A 16,861-nucleotide genomic window follows, 5' to 3' on the forward strand; every position below is an offset into this window, starting at 1 on the left:
CCAAAATTAGCACATCCTGAGAAAGTCCTCAAATAAACCTTTCTAGGACACCAAGCGCACTGACGTACTGAGGATGTCCTGAGGATATCGCAAAAGCAGTGAGGACATTTGGACCTTTTGATGATGTCCTGAGGACATTGTGTGTTGTCTGGGTTGTCTTTAAAAAAGGGTCAGTTTGGCTATTACAGGTCTGATTTTCCCGCTCAAACTGCGAACTGTTAATTTGAATTTCCAGTTTCTCGGAGCACAACTTGAGAATTTTCTTTTAAGGCGCAGTCCAGTCCTCTTTAGGCTCATCTTCTATCCCGAAAAATAGTAAATTACTTCGCCTGAGCCCATTTTCTGCGTCCTCGCATCTTGATGTAATTGTAGTGAGCTGAGCTGACACATCCTGCAACATCATTTTTTCTTTTACCTCATCACCGGGCACAGATGTTTTTTTTTTTTTTTTGACCCCAAGGCTAACTCAAGGGCCGCAACTCTAGAATTCAGAGCAACGATTTTATTAGCAGTAGAAGCCTGCTTATTCTTCATGCTTTGAAAATCTGCCAGCAGTTCAGCTTGTACTGCCAGAATTTTCTCAATTGACTAAATTAAAGAGCAGCTGCAAACTCCTCCGCCGCAGTTTTCGACATCGGACCGGGGTTAGATTCCACACCCCCACAAACAAGGGGAGTATGTCGAACGTCGCAGAGTTGGTAGAACAGGGGAGCGAAACGGAGCGCTTTACATGTTGCTGCAAGAGCAGTAGCTGATGTTTGTGCATACTCGGTGCAGTGCCGTGCCTGAAGTGGACGTTCGCTGGCTGGTATTTCAGTCCTCGAGTCAGCGGTATCCGTCGTTGTCCCACAGCGCTGCTGCCAGTTGCGCGCGAAGTTCAAATTGCTGATTTGTGCTGGAAGTGCGATCCGGGCCAAGGCGGTGTCGCGTCATCGGGGCGCAGTCTGCACGTGCCGGTAAGCGCTGAGCAAACTGAGTATCATTCCCCAGGATGTATTTGTGTTGCCCGGGTTTGGAGGTCGATATTGTTGAGGCAGGGTGGACGTTCAGTAGGACACAGTTGCGAAGACTGCGTCGCTTCCTCGCGTCCTATCCTGGCGCCACGTGCTGCAGTTCACGGAGCGCTCTGAAATGCAGCTGTTAAACCCGGCTCGTCTCTGAACGTCTCCTTCAGGAGCCAGATGACGTAGCCCAGCTCAGTTGTTTGCAGTCTAGCGACGATGCAGCTGCTGCTTAACCCACCATGTTGCTGCAGAGTTAGAGCTAGTGAAACTCAACAACGTGTACTGTTGGGCACAGAGTACAGAGGAGAACCGTTGGCCTGAAAATTAATATGCAGAAAACCAAAGTAATGATCAATAACCTCGGGACAGCACAGCGGTTTGAGATAGGTGGCGAGGCAGTGGTAGTGGTAAGCGAATATATCTACTTAGGCCAAGTTGTGACCCCGGATCCCAACCATGAGGCAGAGATAATTAGAAGGATAAGAATGGGGTGGAGTGCATTCGGCAGACATTCTCAGATAATGAATGGCAGCGAGAAGAAAGTGTATGACAGCTGCATCTTATACCGGTACTCACCTACAGGGCAGAAACTTGGAGGCTCACTAAGAGGGTTCTACTTAAATTGAGGACGATTCAGCGTGCAATGGAATGGAAGATGATAGATGTAACATTAAGGGACAAGAAGAGAGCGGAGTGGGTCAGGGAACAAACACGTGCTAAGGACATATTAGTAGAAATTAAGAAAAATAAATGGACGTGGGCAGGGCATGTAATGAGAAGGCAAGATAACCGTTGGTCATTAAGGGTAACAGAGTGGATCCCTAGAGAAGGCAAGCGTTGCAGGGGGCGGCAGAAAGTTAGATGGGCAGATGAGATCAAGAAGTTTGCGGGGATAAATTGGTCACAGTTGGCACAGGACCGAGGTAATTGGAGAATAATGGGAGAGGCCTTTGCCCTGCAGTGGGCGTAGATAGGCTGGTGATGATGATGATGATGACTGTTGGGCAAGTTGGTAGATCATTTTAAAATTAGCTATGGTGCGAACAGAAACAAGGACACAGAAAAACGACGGGATGAGCGCTGACTTCCAACCGAATTTACTATGACAAAGACTTGCACCGTATGCACACGCACTTGGCACAACCTACACTGATACCAAGTTATGTCATACCCGAAGTACTGCACGTGTAGGAAAAAAAATTCTGTCTTTTTGGGACAATGTTATTGATGCCCTGCTCACACACTTACAGCCCAGGCTTTCAATTTCGTGTGTGCTTCAACTATTTCTTGCATAGTTCTCGCATAGTTTCTGTTTCGCACTGTAGCTATTTTTTTGTAGTGAATTGTGCCCGCCACAGTGAGTCTGGTTCGTGCAGACTGCGCCATTGAATCGCTTCCAGAACGACGTTTATTGACACACACCCTCATGAAAACGCTCGATGGAAAGCGCTGGGAATGGCATGAAGCTCTGGGATGCAACGGTCGTTAAGGCAGATTGCACCGTATTGGTGGCTGTGACACAAATATTCTGGGAATAAAAAAGAAAGCGGACCTTCTACCTAGCGGTCTTCAACAGCTATCCCTACTCTTTCTACATGAGGCATACAGAGACTGGGTCCATGTCTACACGGATGGGTCGGTCACCACGTCCAGTTCTGCCGGCGCTGTTATGATACCACAAAAGTCGACCGAAATTCATTTTAAGCTTTCAAACTCGACGACGTCAACCGCTTCTGAATTGGCAGCTATTTGGGAGGCCCTTCTATTCATGCAGCGGGAATCGCCAGAAAAATGGGTTGTGCTATGCGACTCGAGGTCCGCTCTTCAGTGCATCCCGTCTGCCCTCCGCCGCGGCCCATACGAACAACTTGTGGCTGAAATCCAGTGCTTACATGACACATTAGTCAGGCATAGACATGATATTGTTTTCCAGTGGCTCCCAAGCCACTGCGGCATTACTGGGAACGAACAGGCGGATAGAGCGGCTCATGGCGCCCACACAAGTGCAAGATTGACCCGCATCCCTCTATCACGCACTGATGCAGCAAGGTTGCTGCGGTCCATTGCCCGGGAAGTCACTCTCGCTAAGTGGAATACCCCTGAGTTCTCAAACGCTCGTCTTTACTCGCTCGACCCAGATTTGCAGCGCCACCTACCTAATAACGTGCCACGCTCGGACGTCACCTTACTTTGTCGCCTGTGGCTACGTGTTGCCTTCACCGGTGCTTACTCCTACACCATTGGAATGGCCAACAGCCCTGCTTGTGATGCGTGTGCCACCGACGAGACGATTGAACACCTTCTGTGCCATTGTGACCGCTTCATAACGCCGAGGCAACAGCTCTCCACCACACTTCGCCGAATCGAAGACCTCCCCTTTACAGCGCAGACAATTTTGTGCCATAGGCGTTGTCCGTCACAGGCCGAAAAGGCTATAAAAGCCCTACTGCTCTTTTAAGTGCGAATGCACTTCTTAAGCGAGCCTGAATCGTCCGCCGCCGTCGTCCGCATAGCAACAGCTGCGGGTGCGCGCGCTCCTCGTCTTCCCTAGCAACGGGGGGAGATGGGCGCGCTCTACTCTCCTCCTCCTCTCTCCGATCAGTGACTGCGGGTGTTGGGCGCCTCCTCTCCACTTCGGGCGGGAGAGCTCTCGCTCGCGTAGCGGGCGCTCCGCATTCCGACGCGTGAGGGCGCTCGTGTAGCCCTCGCCGTAACGGCGGGCGCTACACTCCTCCTCCTCTCTCCGCTCAGTGACTGTGGGTGTTGGGCGCCTCCTCTCCACTTCGGGTGGGAGAGCTCTCGCTCGCGTAGCGGGCGCTCCGCATTCCGACGCGTGAGGGCGCTCGTGTAGCGGCCGCGTGGCGCGGGAGGGTATTAGTCGAGCGCGCGCCATCGTCGAGAGCGGTCGCTGGTCCTGCATCTCGATAACGATGATGGCGGACCGGGCAACGGTACCAGCAATAACGAGTGAAATATCTTTCTTTGTAGTTGTGTGCGTGTGTGTAATCTCTCGACTACTCATTAAGATCACGATATCCACCGTAATCACGCAACCAACAACCGTGCATTCGCACTTACACACTCTCCCCCTCGGGGAAGTGCGAGGGAATTTTTTTGAAGGACACGGGCCTGTCTGAACGATTGTAGGGACATTACTATAGTGCAGTGCCCTTAGTTCGCCAATTATATCAGTGGACCGTATTAGTTTTGTGCATTTTCTGGTTTTGTGTACGTCCTTTGTACTGCCTTTCTAGTCGCCTGGTCACGCCTTGTGTTTTTCGTCTCATTTTCTCCTTTAATATGTACCGCTGTCCTTCCTTTCCCTTTCATTTCCCATATCCCCTCCCCCCTGAGTAGGGTAGCCAACCAGACAGTATTCTGGTTAACCTCCCTGCCTTTCCTGTACTATTCCCTCCTTCCTCGCACCGTATTTAGTGTGAAGTCTCTCGTGGCTTGCGACAAGCTTGTCCATGGCCATCCTGAGCACTGCTTGGCTGTTGCAGGTCCTCTTAAACAGCATTCTTTCCTTGTTCATGGTTTGTTTTTTAGGCTTCACCTAGCAGCGTGTTTGAGTTATATGTGCTCGGGAGGCAGCCAGTTGCACGCATTGCTTGCCTGTGCATGCGGGGCCCTGTGAGGTAAAGGGGATCCCCACTAAGTTGCACACACGCACCTACCGTTAGAGATTATGCAGGGCGTGGTTTCAATCCACAGACCTCCGGGTTACGAGCCCAGCACGTTTAGCCTGCACCATTCTGCTGGGAAAACGCTCTAGACGATGGCCAGAACCTGCCCTTGCTATTGAATGTGTGGCAAGAATGCGTCTACTTTAAACGCGATCCTCATTTGAGGCTTACTTCACCCACTTTGCCTCCTTGAAGCAAACGTACTGCAGGACCGCGTGGGGAGGCGAACTAATTCGACAGAAGTCGGTCGCCCAACTGCAGTGGCACGCATTCGCTGGAACGGTAGTCCCCAAGACTGCCCTGCTCACCGACACAACAGCCCACCACCTACCAACAGGCCACAGAGGCACCCGACACATGCCACTTGCTTTCAACCAGGCCTTTTTTCTTTTCATAACATTGCAAAACTTCTCTTCTCACATGCAAAAGAGCTCAACTATACTCTCCGTGGTGTTCAGCACTGTTGGCATCCCTTAAGTCCACTCCCAGTTGAGATGAGCTACATGCCTCACGAGGGCCTCACTTGTGTGGGTAGGGGGTTTCGGGTTTTAAGCCCCTACTGGCATCAGCATGAAGTGCCCAGCATACAGACTCCCCTCGTCATTAAGAAACTACCCCAGCTAGTAAAGCCATCAAATGCACTCGCACACTGAACAGCGTGGAGGGAAGACACCACAGTGCTATCGTGCGTTTCCTTTTATTTGCTATGCCACCACACTATTTATGCCGAACTGCCCAGTTGTTGGCGTTTCTTACTGTTGCTTGTGACAGCGTGTAGCTGCAATTCAGTCCTGTGTCTTCCCTTTGACCCTGCACACTGGTGCAGTGCTGCAGTGCTTGATGGGCCTGGGCAAGGCCCCTTTCAACTGTGGCCAAACTGTGGCCAAACCTCATTTCTAATCCTCAGCCTCGCAAGTAATCCACCAGCTAAACAAGGAAGGGGTGAGTCCCACATTGTGCAAGAAAAATAATATTTATTCATCTATCTTCTTGATACCGCCAGCGGCCTGTTGATTGCCAAGGCAGGAGTGTTTGCAAAATTTGTACACTAAGAACTTCACGTACACGTTGAAAAAAACAAACAACAACCACAAAAACAAAATTAAATGAGCACTATTTTGAGCGCAAGCATAGAAATCTCTCTCAAGACTAGTACATGCAGAACAAGAAAAAAAAATTTCAGCACATAGTAACATCAACACGTTTACAACTTTGATTGGACCCATGTGATTGGGTATAAAAGAGAGGGAAAAAAAGATAGAACAGCAGCCACAACAAGAATTGTGCCACCTAGCACAGCTCGCAATAGAAATCTGTTAAAAATCGCGGCAGTATCATACATGCTCTGAATCGCCCATACATAAAAAGTGGATTACAACAGTACGGGCGAATTAGGAGACACAAAGCTGTGAATGAAATGAAAAAAAAAAAGGAAAGACTAACGTATAAAAAAGGAAGAACAAAATCAATAATAGCATTCAATATTAGACATGGCACTTTTGGTTTCAAGAACGGCACTCTGTCGTCCAAAACTACAACGATCAGGAATAGAAAGACGACGGGGGACAGTCAACTTGACACCTGGAGTGGCAGCACACACACAAGGGTGCACACAACTTGCTATAGAGCACCCGATAAGAGAAAAGGCACTTTCATTTCAAGAATTTGAAGCACCGGCAAAACAGATAAGTCAAGAAGGAAGCCCTGACCATGTGATATAAAAGCGCGCTCCAAACCCTGTTCTCCTTGTAAAATAAAAATCGTGCGCATTTATTTTAGCATCAAGGACACAGTTGTGCTGCTTCTAGCGACAAAAATTGAGCCTATTGTGATCCCCTATAACGTTTCCAGATGAATTTTATTTTTTCTAGTGAGGCTAGTGTTGAGGGATCGGACCTGCTGATGAAAATGACACATGAGCCTTAGCCCTTCTGTTTGAATGCTCTTGATGTATGCAGTCCCTTTTTTTTTGCGCTTGGGTCTGAGGTGATGCCGCGTGCATATTTTAACAAACGACCAAGCAAAGCATCCCTTTGGGTGAGTTCATAATCGGTAAACTCAGACTGGAATACTCGCGCTGCTCAGAGCAGTACAAAACGCAGACGGAGACAAGGAAACACGACACAGGCACAAACTATCAACCGTTTGTTCCTTGGAGTGCACAGCAACCAAGCATTCGAACCTAAGTTCAGTGAGTGACCCACCGCATCAACCAGAATAGGGGTCACGAGCCGCAAAGGGGGCCGCAAAAGGGCCTTCCACAAGTGCTGCAAGAGGGCCTTCAGTTAAAGACCCCACAATCACGCTGGTGGCCATTACCTGCAAAGCGATTGGGCTTGCACAACAAGAACTCTGAAAGGCAGTTGGTGCATCTAAAAACCAACTGCACTCGAAATTTAGACCTCCTTAAAACCTTATTTTCATACAGTCTCACTAAAAAGACTCGATGATACAAAATAATACAGCTCAAATACGCGTATGTACGGCGCAAACAGGCGTCAGAAATCGGCGATTTTGGAACAGAAACTGAGAAGAGCATGGCCATTACAAGCGACGTTGCAGCTGGCCCGGCCGGCGACAGAGCGGCCGCAAGCGGCCAGCCTGCTGGAGGGCACCTGCGCAACGTTTCCCCCTCGAAGCAGCCCTAGGGGGAAAGGTGCCAATTAGAGCTCGACCGGTTCTTGTGGCTGGCCGAAGGAAAACGCACCCCACCGGCCACACTTTTACTTCATAGCTGTTTTGCACATTTTGCCGCCAGGTGCAGAGTCGCCTGCGACGGAGCTATTTTCAACGTTTATAACTCATTAACAACGCATTTCACGGGTCTACTAGTTATGTCCCAGTCGGTTTGGTGGTACGTACTACACGCTCAAAGTAAATTTGGCAAGGTGAAATTTGAGGAAAGTTGGCTTTAACCCTTTCAGAGTCACGGACATGCATGTACTATCGTGGTCGCAGACGGGAGCGCGTGTCGCGAGCTACTACTAGAGCATCCTAACGGCGCCGCGTGAAAACAGCGCGCATGCACGTTGCGGAGGCAAGAAGAGTACAGCTCTCGTCGTGCACATCGCGTCATAAGGCGGCAGCGCGTCGTCTGCTACTTGCGAGCTGCCGCTGCACAAGAAGCAGTCGACTTTGCCAGTGGCCGCCGTCAATGCCGATAGTAAATGCTGGGTCGCTGGAAAAAAAAGTTGAGATTTCTTTTACGCGCAAACACGGAAGCAAGAACGAATCGCGGTCTTTTCCTACTTCGACGCGCATCGTCATTCTGCAGCCATGAAGACCGCCAGCACGAGCCGTCACCGCGAGCTGCGAGTTACAGCTGCACAGGTGTAGCAATACCGTCAACCAACGTGGTTGAAGAAACTACAGCAGTTTCTCTATTGTCCATTTGGAAGCAAAAAAAGCATCCCTAAAGCAGTCATCGCTGGCTCAAAGGCACCATGACTTGTCCTAATAGTTTCTGTAACTCACCTATGGAACGACGACCGGGAATACCGAGTGGCTAGCGTAGACTGGTGTATCCTCACCCGAGATATGAAACTGCGCCCCGAAATTCGTTGTATTCTTCCCACTGAAGGACACACGAGCTGCACATGGGCCGCATGTTGCTACCAGATTACTTGCGGGATATCGCCGGCAGCAATGGGTCTGTGGTGTTATGTGTCAATGGGTCTGCCTGCGGAAATGGGTCTGTGGTGTCTGTGGTGTTGGTGCTGACCCCGGGGGCATATAAACAGTGTAGCAGTACTTAGACTTGAAGCTATGCGAAAAACTTAAAATTTATTTTTAGCTGCCATGTCGCCCCTCTCACCAAATTCGCGGATGGGAACGGGAAGTTTTCAGGTCGGCTTCACTCCACAATTTACGATACTTTTACTGACGCCCAGACGAGGAAGTTGCGCGTGTGTTTTGCCAGAAAACCAAGAACGGAACACTTCCACATCGTCGGAGTTGTTCCCTGATATAAGCTGGGCTAGGCCGTGCAATAAAACTTCTTTGAAATCGAGAAGCTAGCTTCCCCCTAATATTCTCAGGCTGCACAACTTCTTGTCGCAGGTTATCCAGCTTCTCCAGTATAACAAAGGTCCTCCTCAACCTGCAGTAAACCTAGTTATGCCGCGAGCCATACACAAATTAAGAAGCAAACTAGGAGCTGCTGTTACTGCAAACATTTCACAAAACACAGAAAAACATAAGGTACAGGAGCATCGCAAGACCAAGACTCGCTTTTTTGGTTTCAAGCGAGGTTTGCAGTCAGACCATATTCGTCCTTATTTATGCACACAGAGATGAAAGTTCCGTAGATTGCAACGCCTGCTGCACGTAATGCGCCTGGTGGTCGCGTATAGTCAGGCTGGTCGAGCATTGAAAATATTCCACAGCTCGCAGTGACGGCTCATGCTAGATCTTCATGGCCGCAGATTGCCGGTGCGCGTCGTAGAAAAAGACCGCGATTCGTTCTTGCTTCCTTGCATCAACCGTTTGTTTTTTTTTTTTGCTCGCAAAAGAAATCTCTGAACTTTTTTTCCAGCGCCGCAGTATTTATTTTTGCCGTTCACGGCAGCCACTGGCAACGTCGACTGCTTCTTGAGCGGTGGTAGCTGGCAAGTAGCAGACGACGCACTGCCGCCTGATAACGCGATGCGCGCGACGAGGTCTGTACTCTCTTTTCCCCTGCAACGCGCATGCGCAATGTTTCCGCAAAGCGCCGTTAGGATGCTCTAGTAGCAGTTCGCGCCACGCGCTCCCGTGTTCCCACTAAGTGTGACCGCGATAGTACGTCCTCTGCAAACACCTTCAAAATGGTCAATAACATACGCGTACGTCACCGCTTGTATTTTTAAAAAACGCGCCTTTTTCACCGACTTCTCTTGCTCTTCATGTGTTGCCACACTGCAGAAACATGTCAAATTATTTTCTTGCGCCGATGGCTCTTCTTTTTATTTTTTATGATTTACTTTAGCGGCGCGCCGGCTATCGCTTGCGCATCCGGTAACGAGGGGGCGCGCTGGGTATCGCACACCTAAGGCCCCTTACGCCGACCGGGAGTCTCTCGCTTCTTGCGCCTGGCACAGACCAAGGGCGCCTGGGGCAGCGACTGGTTTTGGTATCGTCCTCTGGGGGCTTCCCGATTTTTGCGCCTGCGAAACTGATGACCATCTGGTTTCGATTCACTCAAAAGGTGCTGGCTTGTTACTCTCTAGTTTTTATTTAGAATTTCTCTTGTGTTACTCGTGAATAAACCACATGTATGTAGCAACACAAACGATTTTGTCACTTTATGGTCACCCTAAAAAATTACGATATTTTTTTATCGAAATAAATTGATCCGAAGAATTTAAACCAGCAATAACAAAAATCGACCCTGGGGGGGTCGCATTTGGCGAAAAAATTCAACCCTCAAAGGGTTAAAGCCATAGGTTTTGGGTGTGCCATTTTTATAAAGCTCAAGGGCTTTTCCCCATTAAGGGAAGTTCCAACAGCTCTGATCAGCAACTTGAACTGACGGGAATGCCAATGCCAGAAATTAAAAAAAATATATATCTATTTCAGGGGAGCCTTTCTGCAGAATTCTTGTTGTCAGCTTTTTTTTTTTTTCGCCTCAAGCTAAATTGTCAATTCTATATTGACGGTTGATGTTTGGGCCGGTTTATACTGTACCAGATGAGTGTATGCTACGAGTTTTGCCAGTGTTCGAAACAATGTTTCAAGAACCAGAATTTCTAAGTGATACCTCCTTAGTCTTTGACACGGGATATCCTAAAGTTTACTCTGTACAAATTTCTATCGCAATATTAAACTGAAACTTGAAAAACTTAAACTTAAACTATGCTGGTTACAAGGCACCGAAAGATAAATGAGATGGTTCGGTCAGGCCTAGATATTGACAACTTTGTTACATGTTTGTTACCTGGTGCAATGATTACTTTTTTCTTTTCTTTTTTTTGCGGGATGGTGATTTGGGTGGAACGCTCAAAGCAAAATAACCGAGTGACCTGAGGACTCAATGGGTGCGAATGATTTGTCATGTGCAACAAGTTGCGTCCTCTTTGGGGCCTTGTTTTTGATCTGTTTGCAATGCAGTAAAGTTTTGTCATGGACACATATTGATCATCAATGTGTTGACCTCTAACCAACAGAAATCACCCCTCTTTCTGGACGTGTTCCTCATGGAGACAACACATGAAACCTATCCTGGCTTGTTTCTCACAATCACTGCTGTTCACTTTTGCGGTTAGAGCACTTCTCAACATGAATGAAACAAAGAAAAGGGAACAGAACAAGTGGTTGTAAAAGCGATGGCCCGCAATACCATAGAAAGAGCAGGAGAATGGAGAAATGTCGATTGCCCCCTCCCACACTCTTAGCAATGCTTTCGAAGTATCCGTGGAGTGCGTGATTGATTTTGTATGGGCCCTACCTCCACCTGCCACCACCGGGTATCCCATGTTCTAACTGACTCCTCTGAGAAGAAGGATCGGCCCTAATGTTTTCTTTTGCCACACGTTCCCAGTGAAAGTGCCCTGCCATCATGAGCATCTCCAGGCCGACAGAGTGCTGGTCTGTCCTTGTCTGTGTCAGTGCTACCACACTTTCACTAAGTCCAGGGACCCTTGGGAACGTACACTCTAGCGCAACCATGGCTTAACACTTCCCCTGCGGTAGAGTGTACTAGAAGGTAAGGTGTGTCGTGTAGGGGGAGAACCAATGGAGAGCGCAGGTCCCTTTTATGGTTAAAAAAATGTATGGAGCGCAGGAGTTCCTCAGAGAACTCCTGTTGCAGCCAGCGCCCCCTATAAGTTTTCAAACCAAACTCAACAGTTATTTTGGGGTTTTTATGAAACTTTATACCATAAAACGAAGAAATAAGACTATCTAGGGCCATAAAAAGGGATTAATTTAATAAATAAAACTTCTGAAACCAACTAGTAAGCGGCGGCCACCAGGGGCGTTGCTAACAACAGGAGTTCCTCAGCCGACATTTCCATCGCAAAAGGGACCCCCCTAATTGGCCTTGACCGACACACCTTTCCCTTCTAGTTCACTGCACCTGCGGTAGTGAGAGCGGAGGTCATCACACCTGCTCCTCCGAACCCAGCAGCACGTCCCGCAGGTGTGCCAGTCCCCCCTGCCCGTCCCCCTGGTGCGCGCTGCCAGCCAGGGCCAGGGCCCGGTCGAGGCGGGCCCGGGCCTCGGAGCGCAGGGCGGCCGCAATGCGCTGCTGCTGCTGGCCGCCTGGGCCCTTGGCCGGGTCGTGCAGCAGGGCCTCGAGCAGGTGGGGCAGGTGCTGGGGCAGCAGGAAGCGCTTCTCAGGAACCAGGTCCAGCCGGTCGGGCAGCGTCGTGTAGGGCAGCCGGGCCACCAGCAGGTGGCAGTAGTCGCCCAGGGCCTGCGCCTGCTGGCTCAGCAGCGCCGCATACGTCGTGTGGTACAGCTCATCCACGCTGCTCTCGCTCGCCACGCCCACGTCCTGCACCGGGGGAGGGCAAGGGTGACACTGAAACTGCACCCCTCTCTCCAGCCCCTGCAGTGTGTGGCGGCCGCCTGCTGGGTCCTTCGCCAACAACACTTCACAGGACGATTTGGTCTTTGACAGGTGCCAAATTACGATCGAGGTTCGACACAAATGCCTGAACGTGCTTGCTGCCTACGTATAACAGATGAGAGACAGATGCAAATTAACGTGGCTATGAGCAGGCAGGATAACGGCACTAAATAGACGCGAGAGCCTCCACAACTAACCCTTACCGCTAGCCTGCAAATTCCCTTGTCAGCAGAAATGATGCTTGGGTCAAAGTTTGTAGCACCTTGGTGTTTCAAAGACAGCAGCATTCCCTGAAGTCAGGGCATGGGTATCAGAAGGATTGCTGGGTAGTAGTGGCACTCATGTCTCGCAACAAGATATTAGGACTGCTGTTTATTGTTCACCCTCCATCAACCATCTCGCAAGCAGGAGTAAGAGAGGTGGAAAGCCGATACACCCAGCAAAGCATTCAGCGACCTTTGTACAGCAAAGTTTCATCATAAGATTGTTCGCAAGCCTCGATCCGCGTTTCATGAACCTATCTATCCAAGTCACCCTCGACTTCGAACAACCAACCTATCGCTCATGTAACCAAATCCGTCAGACAAGATTTCCCCATGCTCTTCTGTCCATATATAACCAACTCCAAAGAATGAAGGAACACAACGTCATCCGACGTTCACCCACTGTTTATACCAAGAATCACCTGAGTCACCCCCCATTTTACACTCCCTCAAGAGGATCCGGATGCTCTCAGGCAATCAAGGACGCTCTTAGCTTCCCTTGTTCTCATCCACAAAGCATTAGACTCGATAACACCGTTGCCAAGCTGACGTCCGCATTTAAATTTCCTGTCAGTACAACAGACATGTCATCAAAAGGACATTAAACCTATTGCTGCGCCTGCACGTTCCCACTCCGCCGCCTACTCCCAACCCGTGCACGAATAAACCCGAAGCCAGTTATGTGCCTGTGGTTAGCACTGAAAGACACTGTCGAAAATGTTGCTCTGAAAGCTCCCTACGCTGAACAAGTAATATTGGATCACTGTGTTACAAGCGGGAAAGTTGCTCTTCATCCGGGAGGGATTCGCAGTTACTCGACGAGCTGGAACCTGTGGCGGCAACTGCTTTGTGTAGTTCTCATGCCCATTCATATTTCTGTTCGGGCCAACTTTTCTTCAATTCCCGCTTTTCCTCCTACAAGTGAACAACATGTGACCGGTCCATAGAGAGTTAAAACTTGGAAGGCCTTAAGCTTAATTCTAGCAGACAAACATGCTCCCAAAGATGTTAGAAGTTTTTCTATCAGGCGACCTCTGGCATCCGTGCGAGAGCCCCAGAGCACATTATGTGTGTTGAGGCTGCCTGAAAGGATAAATGGTGAGGGTAGCTGATCTAGCCCTCGAAATCCGAGCTTGAGGGCTGGAGGGATGTAAACAGAGCATAGTGTTATTAGCCTATTGAAAATGGCAACAGTCCCAAGGACGGTCTGTAATTAGATAGTGTGACACGCCAAGGACTTTCGGGCAATGATGGCCCCACCCCCGGAAGATGTACCACCACCATCTCTGTCTTTTATAAATACCATGTAACTATTCAAGAAATTTGTATGTTTGAAATTTAAATGGGTTTCTTGATGATTGTAGGGTTTAACGCGCCGACGCAATGCAGGCGATGAGGCACGCCGCAGTGGAGGGCTCCGTATTAATTTTGACCACCTGGGGATCTTTAACGTGCGCCGAAATCTCGTACACACGGGCGTTTTTGCTTTTCGCTTCCATCAGAAAAGCGGCCACCGCGGCTGGGAATCGAACCCGCGACCTCATGCTCAGCAGCGCAATGCCTTAGCCACTAAATGGGTTTCTTGTAGACACATGGTACTTGGCAGATTGGAGTGCAGTATATCATACAGATCGTTCAAAGTTTTTAAGAAGACCTCTACAGTTCCATTAGGTTATGTTTTCTCTTCCCATGAGAGCTAATTGAGCGTATATGTTTATGTGATGTCTTTCGTGGCTGTGAGTCTCGTCTTTTTTAGCTCATTGGAAGGCTTTCGTTTCGGGACACGTTCTTTGCGCTGCGCTGCAAGCAGAAACTGTCCGACGTCCATTTCGTCGTCGCATGTGCTCAGAGTGCCTGAGTGATCAAGCTCCTTGAACCACGCACCCTTTTAGGCGCGGTTTGCCTGGCCCGCAACCACCAAGGTCTTCAGGAACGCCTCGGATGGCACAGGCAGTGCGGCGGGGGTGAGAGCTGCCCCTGGTTCCTCCGTCTCCATCTCCTCCGTGCCCTCGCGTGTGGTTTGGGACGGTGGAGCGGAAGTGATGGATGCAGCAGAAATGGTTGTCTCCATAACCGCTGCTGGCTCAGCGAGCGGTGTGGGGACGGGATGGGCCGCCAGAGGCAGGCCAGGGGGGGTGGGGGCGGAACAAAGTCTGACTCACAGTACTGTGTCGCCGCTGAAGCCAGACGCCGCTCCACCCCCCCCCCCCAGCGAGCTGCGTCGGCGTACCTCTCCAGAGGGAAAGAGGCGAACCTCTTCCGTGCCTCTTGGAAGGTGATGTTCTTCGGGACCTTAACATTGATTACCTTTTTTTTTCAAATTGAATCTTTCGCACTTTCGAGAGTATGCAGCATGTGGTCCCTGGCAGTTTTCACAAGTGAGATTTTGTGAAGGGCAGTTGTCTGAGGGATGATCACGTTGTGCACATTTTGCGCATGTTAGCCGACCACGGCAGGAGTTAGTGCCATGCCCAACCCTCTGGCATTTAAAACAGCGGTGCGGGTTGGGGATGTACGGTCTGACGGATGTATGGTGGATGGGCTCCCTGTCTGTTTACTAGGCAGGGAGCTCTGGGACCTCTTCAGCTATCGGGGTAAGGCTGACGAAGAAAGTACCCCAGTCCCCTGCTTCATTTACATGCCATATGATATCTAAATGTTCTAAATCCAAAGATCAGTGCCCTAAAAGGGGCCGCACCGAAGTAACCTTTCCTCCATTGCCAACCACGAGTTTCCCAAAGCCGGACAACTATCCTAGCCTTTTGATAATAGAATCTGTCGACACATCGAACCCCCTTGCCACGAAGTCTGTCTTTCTCATCTCTAAATATCTTGAGGACATTGTTGGTACATCCTACAATGCCAAAAAACTTAGAACTGGTGAAGTTCTTGTGGAAGTTACGAACAAGCAACAAGCGACGAATCTCTTGACTCAAACTCGCATCACAGATCTGGACATCAGGGTCACACCCCACCGCAGCCTCAACAGCTCCCAGGGTGTGATCTCTTGTGGAAGTTAAGAACAAGCAACAAGCGACAAATCTCTTGACTCAAACTCGCATCACAGATCTGGACATCAGGGTCACAGCCCACCGCAGCCTCAACAGCTCCCAGGGTGTGATCTCTGAGCCAGATCTGATGAACAAAACTGAAACCGATCTGCTGGAAGGCCTTAGAGACCAAGGTGTGAAAGCAGTGAGGCGCATCATGATTCGTCAACAGGGATAAGGAAATTCCAACAAAGCACGTAATATTGTCACAAAGCCAGGGACGACGCAGTTGTTTTGGAAAAGAAACTAGTTTATTGGAGCGAACTTGTGCTCCCCTAACAACTCAAAAGAATACAGAGGCGGCGAAGCAGCGGTCAACAAAGTGAAGTGCGTCGGCGAACGTCGGAGAATCGAATACCCCGACGTCTGCTCTGCCGGCTTTTTATCTTTCGGCGCGCGTGGTTCTCGAACCGTCGATTCGCATTGAGAACTTTGTAGATCCAAGAAGATTATTCTGGGCTGTTCACGTTAGATCGGGATGCTCTCCCTATCAGAACAGATAACACATGCGGCACAGAAAGAAAGAATGGAACACGCGCTTCCCTTGGCACAGAGATAACACAGACCGGCACAGCTGGGCAGTGAAAGCAAAACACAAATAAACAAACCCAATGCATGGTTCGCGGCATTACCCCCCCCCTCTAAGAGTGCATCGACCCGATGCTAACATAAGCGACAGTCCGAACAAATAAAAATAAAAGTTCGTCATCGTCTGTAGAAAGGTTTTAAGCGAACCACATGGACGACTTCGGGCCGCGTGTGTCGTCGTGATGTGCCGGAGTCACCATCGGGAATCACTTCGTAGGTAAGTTGGCCAACACGTCGTAGAATCTTGTAGGGTCCGAAATATCGTCGCAGAAGTTTCTCACTCAGTCCCCGTCGTCGGATGGGAGTCTAAACCCACACACGATCCCCTGGATGGTACTCAGCGGCTCGGCGTCGGAGGTTGTAGCGGCCGGCATCCACCAGCTGCTGGTCCGTTATACGAACTTGAGCAAGCTGGCGGGCCTCCTCCGCACGTTGAAGGTATCCTTGGACGTCGGCGTTGAGGTCGTCGTCTTCTACATGCGGAAGCATGGCGTCGACAATCGTAGTCGGCCGTCTTCCGTAGACAAGCTCGAACGGTGACATCTGCGTAGTTTCCTGCGTCGCTGTATTGTACGCAAACGTGACATACGGGAGGACTTCGTCCCAAGTCTTATGTTCAACGTCGACGCACATGGACAGCATATCCGTAATCGTCTTGTTCAGACGTTCCGTTAGTCCGTTCGTTTGGGGGTGGTACGCCGTCGTTCTTCGGTGATCCGTG

The 16,861-nt window shown here is 49.8% G+C and overlaps 1 protein-coding gene across 2 annotated transcripts in view; it reads right to left on the reverse strand.

Annotated features, from left to right (window-relative positions):
- Nucleotides 1-5,644: 5,644 nt before the first annotated feature.
- LOC144152567 (uncharacterized) overlaps nt 5,645-16,861 on the reverse strand; it is a 75,190-nt gene continuing 63,973 nt past the window's right edge. For both annotated transcript variants that reach the window (XM_077683874.1, XM_077683873.1), the window contains exon 11: nt 5,645-12,164. In XM_077683874.1, the coding sequence (XP_077540000.1) occupies nt 11,769-12,164 (396 nt within the window). In that variant the 3' untranslated portion in view covers nt 5,645-11,768. The remainder of the gene's footprint in view (nt 12,165-16,861) is intronic.

Source organism: Haemaphysalis longicornis, unplaced genomic scaffold (genome assembly GCF_048455015.1).
Source record: "Haemaphysalis longicornis isolate Haplotype H1 unplaced genomic scaffold, Haemaphysalis longicornis Haplotype H1 scaffold_9, whole genome shotgun sequence".
Lineage (NCBI taxonomy): Eukaryota > Metazoa > Arthropoda > Arachnida > Ixodida > Ixodidae > Haemaphysalis > Haemaphysalis longicornis.